Here is an 8968-nt window from a genome sequence, read left to right on the forward strand (position 1 = left end):
CTGTAAAGATTAAATGAAATAAAGTTTGAAAACTATAGGCTGAGAATTTGAACATGGTGAATGATAGCTGCCTTTTATGTTAATATAACACATGGTAACTTGTAGAGTCCATGCTCAGCCCAGCCCAGAGAAGCTATGACTGCAGCTCCCTTACCCACTGTCGGGGGTCTGCAGGTTGAGGCCCCAAATGCAAACTCTAGGAGAGGGATTGCCTTCAGGACTATGAGGGAGCAGAGCCTAAGTTTCTATCCTTAGAGCAGGGCCTGGCACATTGTGGAGATAAATCCCACAGCACTTGAAACGTTTTGCAGAGAACCAGCATTAGGAAAGTTGTCTGACAAAAGTGAATAGTATAAATGAGACACATATTCCCTACCCAAATCCTCAATTTGTCTCAGACCACCTCTGGTGATACTATTTTAAGGGAACAATGGATATTTTTAAAAGTTATAGAGACTAGGGAATCAGTTATAAAACATAGATGTAGGAGAGGGTGATGAGAAATTGGACACTTTTTCTTTCTTTTTTTTTTTTCCTTTGTCTTTTTAGGGCAACACCCATGGCATATGGGGGTTCCCAGGCTAGGGGTCTAATCAGAGCTACAGCTGCCGGCTTACGCTACAGCCACAACACCAGATCCGAGAGCTGTGTCTGTGACCTATACCACAGCTCACTGCAACACCGGATCCTTAACCCACTGAGCGAGGCCAGGGGTCGAACCTGCAACCTCATGGTTCCAAGTCGGACTTGTTTCCGCTGCGCCACGACGGAACTCCAGCACTCCTATACTTTCACCCAGAGACGATCACAACACTACTTCAAGAGCTATTTCCTGGGTTAGTATTAGGGTAAAGAAAGCGAGGACTTCCCTCAAGCATTGAATATAAGAAAGCACCAAATCTAGGTACTCGAGATAAATACTACTTTAATTCAATATTTTAAAATGAAAGTGCCAAAACATTCATGCTAAAGAAAATATCAGAATTTTAAATAAAGACCCTGTATTTGCATGACCCTAAGTCTTACACAGGGAAAGCTTTTGTTGCCAATGAAATTTGGGCAATTTGCATTTAGTCTACAAAATCCTTACCAAAGAAAATGAGAAGATCAGACCTGGTAAATGTCCTCAACTTCTTGTACAGGACACTGACTCTTTTTTTCTACAATATAGTCAGGTGGGGTCCAGGTGGGGAAAGGCGTTTCAATAACTCAAGTTAAATAAAACTTATTAAAGACTGCCACAGAGTCACAAGAAATTGTCAAGCAAAGCAATTCTCTCAAACAAGAAGTATTCTTGAAAATACTAATGAGTTAGCCTCCAGTAAAGCCTGGAAAGTAAAATTATATTAATTCTTATTTTGGCATAAAAAACCTATAGTTTAAATAGAGTTTAATAAGATGCTGTGTATTCATATTCAAATATATTTAAAAATTCTATACTTATTACCTAAAATATTTTAAATATAAACATTTAAAAATCTTAAACATAAATTAAATATAAATCTACTTTAAAATCATTAAAATAAAATGCTATTTAAAAATATTCCTACTATATATTGGAGTTCCCGTTGTGGCTCAGTGGTTAACGAATCTGACTAGGAACCATAAAGTTGCGGGTTGATCCCTGGCCTGGCTCATTGGTTTGGGGATCCGGAGTTGCTGTGAGCTGTGGTGTAGGCTGCAGACCCCGCTCTGATCCCACATTGCTGTGGCTCTGGCAATAGGCCGGTGGCTACAGCTAGGATTAGACCCTTAGCCTGGGAACCTCCATATGCCCCGTGAGAGGCCCTAGAAAAGGCAAAAATATATATATATATATATATATATATATATATATATATATAGTCCTACTATATATATATATATATATATATATATATATATATATATATAGTCCTACTATATATATATTTAGGCCATGCCCCAGGTATGTGGAAGTTCCTAGGACACGGATCAAACCTTGCCACAGCAGTAACCAGAGCCAAGCAGCAACAACCTCGGGATCCTTAACATGCTGTACCACAAGAGAAATCCCTTACTTTACATTTTTTTCAATACTTTCTCCTCCACTTGGCATTGTACCCTTGAAAAACACCAACAAAGTCACAGAGCATCTATGACTCTCCTCAGCCCGGGCGGTGCTCACGCCCCCACACACCCGCAAGGTGTCCCCAACACCGCCCAGTCGTCTCATTGCAGAAGCGTCCCCCTTTCTCTGAGCTTTCGCGGAATCGCGCCACAACCAGCCCGAATCTGTAAAATCAGCTACTCTAATTCCCAGCCTCAGATATCTCAGTAAACGGTTTTTCTTTCGTAAAAATGGCCTCGCCAAAGTTTCTGAGCGAAAATAACCCACAAAACTCTAAAGGGAAAGCCCAGAAAATGCAAGGTTTCGTGATTCCTACCAGGCAAAAATGTAGCTGGCGGGGCGGCAACAAAATTCTCTTCTTAGCATTCAGCACGGCGAAAACGAAGGTTTTTCCTGCTCTATTAAATCACCACACAATTGCTCGGTGAGGACGAGTTGCTCTTTCTCTCCCGCTGCCCTAGACGCTGAAACTGCAAGCTTAGAAATCCGCCTTTCCCATACCTGCTTAGAAAAGTAAACAGTGCGCGAAATTCCAGCCAAGAAACCTTTATGCTAATTGTTTAGTGGTGCCCCGTTGCACCTCGCGGCCACCTGGAGAATCAGTAAAACACTGAGTGGCCCAGTTCTATCTGCTGCTGGCTACAACGATGCTCTGCTCCATCCCCTGCTTACACTTCTGGGCTAGAACTTGCCTTGGATCCATAGACTAGAGAACAGGGAAATGTTCATACATTTGACACAAATGAAAAGGAGCCCCTTCAGTCATGCCTAAAGGACAGAGCCGACTTCAAATTTCCTTCCGAAAGAGGGAAAATCACCCAAACACACGCATCTCAAGGTACCTGTTGCCACTATGTGACGCTTCAGCAGAACATCAACCTCTTCAACACAGAGGACAGCTGCACCTGCCGGCCTATGCCACAGCCACAACAATGCTGGATGGGAGATGCATCTGTGACCTACAGCATAGCTCAAGGCAATGCAGGATCCTTAACCCACTGAGTAAGGCCAAGGGTCGAACCCACATTCTCATGGATACTAGTTGGGTTCATAATCTGCTGAGGCACGTTGGGAACTCCTGCAGTCAGATTCTTAATCCTTGCTCCACAGAAGGAATTCCTCTCTTCCATTTTCTCTCTTTCTGTCTATCTTTTTTAGGCCCACACCCATGGCATATGGAAGGTCTCAGGCTACAGGACAAATGGGAGCTGTAGCTGCTGGCCTACACCACAGCTCAAGGCAATGCTGGATCCTTAACCCACTGAGGGAGGCCAGGGATGGAACCTACATCCTCATGGATGCTAGTCAGATTTGTTTCCACTGAGCCACAATGGGAACTCCTCTCTTTTCCATTTTCTGAATGTTACTTTGTACTTCTGTTTCTGTCTTTCATTAGCTACTCTCCAAATGGGTTACAGCAGCATTTCTCAACCTTTTTTTTTCATTATTGCCTCCTCTTCCTCTGCCCACAGAGTCATTTTAGATATTTTCTTTTTAAATTCCCCTCCATGAAATTTTTGCAACACAGATATACTGTATATCTATTTATGTTCTTCATGTGTACATAGAAAAACGAATTGTAAAGCTTACTCTTTGTATGCAATTCAGGGTTAAGAATGACAAAAAACTTAGGCTATAAATGAAATGTAACATCTATTGAATTTTAATTTAAATTTATAGCACATTTTGTAGAGTGACTTTTTTTGGCTCTATCCACAGCATGTGAAAGTTCCCAAGCTAGGGATCAAAACCAAGCCACAGCAGTGACCCAAGCCACTGAAATGATAATGGCAGATCCTTAACCTGCTGCACCACAAAAGAACTTCAAGATCTATTTTCATGAACAAATAACTTAAGATGATTTTAAAAATACATTTAATTTAATTTCTTGGGGATATTTGCTATTCCCAACATGTGAAGTGTATTTTTTTTATGGAAGGGTTGTTAGGATAGTATGCTATTGAAGATTTTTGTCTGTTAATGCTGGCTGCTGTAACAGATAAATAGAATACTAATAGTAATTGGATCTTAAGAGAAATGTATCTTTCCTTCCTTAAGAGAAAAAAGTATTACCATATAGCTCCATGCAAGCACTTGAGAATCACTAAACTAAAAGTGAGAGTGATTCTTCCATTTATGTATAGATCTGTGATTCTCATCCTGATCTTCTAATTTTTTTTTCTTTTTCAGCCACATCCATGGCATATGGAAGTTCCCAGGCCAGGGACTAAATCCCAGCCAGAGCTGCAACCTATGCCACAACTTGCAGCAACGCTAGATCCTTAACCCACTTCTTGGGCCAGGGATTGAACCAGCAATGCTACTGAGACAAGCAGGATCATTAATCCACTGCGCCAAAGGGGGAATTCCTTCTAAATATGGAAAATACAAATTTGAAGAAAATACTCCTGCAAATGATATTCCAAAAAAAAAAATACCTCACACAATATTCCATTATAACTTCCCTTGTAGAACCATGAAGAATTTATAAAGTATCTTTAATTATTGTTCTGCCACATCATATCTATTCTTTTTCCTATTGTTATCATAGTTGTTCCTTTCATGGATATTAACTGAGCTCCTGAAAGGAAAAGGGCTGGACTAGATGTATAGGAAATGAAGTTGGGTCAGATGGTCTCTCTCCCTTTAGTTATTTTACAGACTCCTGGGAGGTATTCTGAAGATACAATAGGTCAGGTCAGGTTTTAGCCTTTTCCTGTTTCTTCAACAGAATAGCGAAGACTGGGTAGTTTGTAAAGAGCAGAAATGTATTGCTCATAGTTCTAGAGTCTGTAAACCCAAGATAAGGATGTGAGTGTGGTCGGATCCTGCTTCAGGTCTCACACTGCAGAGTCTCCTGTAACCTCACAGGGCATAAGAGTGAGGGGTTTATCTCAGACCTCTTTGAGCAGGGCACTAATTCCATCTGTGAAGCTTCCATCCTTATGCCCTAATCACCTCCCAAAGGGCCCATCACCTGACATCATCACTTTGGTGAATTTTATGGGATCCCAAACCCTCAAAACAGAAATATCTTTAAAGATTACACACCTGGCATCTGGAAGTAAGAATATAGTCATTCTGAGTGAAAAAAAAAAGAGTAGGTCGGCAGGCAAAAAGAGCACACCAAGGACTCAGAATCCAAACTCTCCATTTGTGACCTGAAGTAATGCTTTATTATATGACAAATTTTGTATATCAGCCTGAAATGGAGCCCATCATTGCAAGGAATGGAATGAAGATAAAGGATACAAATATCATGCATCATCTTTGTTGAGGAGATGCTAAAGAATCTCAGGATAAAGGTTGTAATGGCCACATCACTGAAGGACCACCAAAGAGTAATGTTGTAAATGTCTGGTTGATGTGAGCTGTGTGAATCGGGGCCAGACTGATTTTCAATACGAGGTTCTGTATATGACACCAGGCTAGTTCTTTTTTATTGTGACATAGTAGAGGGCAAATTAGAAACCAGACCATCCTTTAGAGCTTAATATTGTGCTAGGCAAAGGCTGAAAATTGTGCTGTTCTTGCAACTTGACCCCCAGAGACTTATGTACCTTAAGGGAAAGAGAATGCTGGTAGTTTGAGCAATAAACTCAGTAGGTATCATTGATACCAGTAAAGTAGAAATTTTAGCCTTTGTCCTTTATACTCACAAGAAATATATCTGTGATGAAGCAAAATAGCTTGGTCATTCATAAATGCTTTCCAGTAGGAGGAGAACATCTGAGAAACTGCATTTAAAAATTACCTGTTTTAGTGAGTGCTGAGGATACCACAGAGAATAAGACAGAGTCCAGTTACTACTGAGCTGATTTGCCAAAGATGGTCACATACCTATTATTTAAAGGCTGGAAATGTAAAGGGCTGTGGCAACATAACTTCTATTGCAATCTTGATATAAAGAATTTGAGCTGAAAGTAATTTATTTACATGCTAAAAATAAACATTTTTCCAGTTATGGATTAACTACAAAGATAGTTTCCTTTGGTCTGAAAAAACAGCAGACTTGGATTGGAACCTCTGAAAATCTTTTGAGAAACTGGAAATTATGCAAATATATATGAGGAAGATTCCAATTGATGATGATTTCTACATCATGCATTCTCATTGGAGATGAGCTCACTCTTAAGTGTGCAAACATTAGTTCTTAGGGTTATGAATAAATCCTAGCTCTTACAATGGCTTGTGACACTCCAAAGGTCAACCCTATCCAACAAAATCTTATTCCTAGTATTCATTTCTCTCTTTGGATTTTCTTGTAGATGATATAAAAAGCATTGACATGGAGTTCATGGAAGATAAACTGTACACACATACAATCAGGTCTACAACTTATGGTGACCTGATGGCTCATCGGAGGAATTTCCCTCCATCATTTGCTTGATCTCAAAGGCATATTGTGAGGGGTGACTTTACTTACTTATGAGCTTCTATTGGCTGTCCTTGTGGATGTTGCTTATGTTTGAGCGTCACTGTGATTCAGGCTGCGGGAGTTAACACAAATAGAAAATTCAGTAAATTAAATACAAAAGATCATATGTTACTATTTAATTCTACTAAAGTTGTTCAACACATCAATAACTATAGCAGCTCTAAAAAGGAAAAAATGTTGAAAATATCTAGATGAATATGTTATCCAACAAAATTAAAAATTATTTTCTGACATGAAAATTAAAAGTTAAATATCTAAAAACAAAAGGTAAGAAAATAATACAGTTTTTTTTTACTGGTTTTTGAGCAGTTTTTAATGATTTTAAAGTATGCATATACATTGGCATCATTATAAAATATCCATAAAAATGTTTATTTTAATATGTAATGAGATATTTCTATTTATATAAGTAAGTATATTACATTAAAAGTCACTCTACAGGAGTCCCCTGGTGGCACAGTAGGTTGAGGATCTGGCATTGTCACTGCTGTGGCTCCAGTCGCTGCTGTGGTGCAGATTTGATTTCTGACCCAAAAAATTTCACATGCTGTGGGCAGGCCAAAAAAAGGTCACTCTACCAAATTTGTTATAAATTTAAATTAAAAATTAATAGCTTTACCATGATGGGAAATAATATAAAAAGAATGTGTATATCTATATATATGTGTGTGTGTATATATATATGTATATATATATGACTGAGTCATTTGCTTTATAGCAGAAATTGGCATAATATTATAAATCAACTATACATTAATAATTGTTTAATTCAATAGCTTTTACATTTTATTTATAGCTTAAAACATTTTGTCATTCTCAAACCTGCATTGAATACAAAGAGTAAGCTTTGGACTTTCTCTAAGTACAAAGGAGAGATACACATGGAGTAATAAATAGATATATAGTATATCTGTGTTAGAAAAATTTCAGGGGGGGAAATTAGGAAAATATTTTTAAAAGCAGAGGGAGAAGAGGCAATAATGAAAAAAAAATTGAGAAACACTACCTAACCCATTTGGAGAATGGATAATGAAAAGGAAAAAGAGAAGTAGAAAGCGACATAAGAAAATAGAAAGGATTTGTTCTTATTTAAGACACAGGCCCAAGGGAAGATATTCAGAGATCCTTGAGAGCAGAGTCACAGAGTCACCCACCTCAGCCAGGACAGAAGCATCTGCAAGGTCCCCAATGGCCCCAACCTCAGCCTTCCTCACGGCCATGCTGCTGCTCAGCTGCAATGCCATCTGCTGTCTGGGCTGCAACCTACCTCAGACCCACAGCCTGGCTCACACCAGGGCCCTGAGGCTCCTGGCACAAATAAGGAGAATCTCTCCCTTCTCCTGCCTGGACCACAGAAGGGACTTTGGATCCCCTCATGAGGCTTTTGGGGGCAACCAGGTCCAGAAGGCTCAAGCCATGGCTCTGGTGCATGAGATGCTCCAGCAGACCTTCCAGCTCTTCAGCACAGAGGGCTCGGCTGCTGCCTGGGATGAGAGCCTCCTGCACCAGCTCTGCACTGGACTGGATCAGCAGCTCAGGGACCTGGAAGCCTGTGTCATGCAGGAGGTGGGGCTGGAAGGGACCCCCCTGCTGGAGGAGGACTCCATCCTGGCTGTGAGGAAATACTTCCACAGACTCACCCTCTATCTGCAAGAGAAGAGCTACAGCCCCTGTGCCTGGGAGATCGTCAGGGCAGAAGTCATGAGAGCCTTCTCTTCCTCCACAAACCTGCAGGACAGATTCAGGAAGAAGGAGTGACAGACACCTGGTTCATCTTGGAAATGCTTCTCACTGACTAACAAGCCCACACTTCCTCCTGTGCTGCCATGTCACAGCCCCTCATTTCTGCTGTCATCCTGCCATGAAGTAATTCAATTTGTCAAAGGTTTTCAGGAGTGTTAACAACATCTTGATCTGCTCTACAGGCACTGGTCCTTACAGATGCCCTTGCTGACCTATTTATCTATTTAAAATATTTATTTAACTATTTGTACTATTTAAATTACTTCTGTTCATATAACATTATGTGTACCTTATTGTGGTTAAGAGAAAATATAGATACTTTGTATTTAATTATTATTTTTTGTTCATTAAAATTTTACTATAGAAAACTTTTTCTATTTGTTTATTCTTTAAAAGAGAAACAGCAAGCCTGAATGTAAGAGTGGATGGTACAACATTTTACCCAACAACCTGATTAAGAGTGGATGTTACAACATTTTATCCAACAGAATTATATTCACCTTAGTAGCAAAAATAGACATACTATAAGCCAGGTTATATGTTCCTGTAAGAACACGGAGGTGGACATAACTAAGCCAATCCTGCTCTTTGCATATGTGGGGTTTTTTTAGGGAAATGAACTTTAAAACAATAATCAGTTAATTTATAATTAAATATTAATTATTTAAACAATAATACTAATTAGTATTAGAAATGAA

The 8968-nt window shown here is 39.4% G+C and overlaps 1 protein-coding gene across 1 annotated transcript; it reads left to right on the forward strand.

Moving 5' to 3' along the window:
• Positions 1–7715: 7715 nt before the first annotated feature.
• LOC125121257 (interferon alpha-1-like) lies at positions 7716–8285 on the forward strand. The gene has a single exon (XM_047769530.1). It carries the CDS (start codon positions 7716–7718, stop codon positions 8283–8285), a length of 570 nt encoding a protein of 189 aa, XP_047625486.1.
• The last annotated feature ends 683 nt before the right edge of the window (positions 8286–8968 follow it).

The sequence above is a fragment of the Phacochoerus africanus genome, chromosome 2, assembly GCF_016906955.1.
Source record: "Phacochoerus africanus isolate WHEZ1 chromosome 2, ROS_Pafr_v1, whole genome shotgun sequence".
Taxonomy (NCBI): Eukaryota; Metazoa; Chordata; class Mammalia; order Artiodactyla; family Suidae; genus Phacochoerus; species Phacochoerus africanus.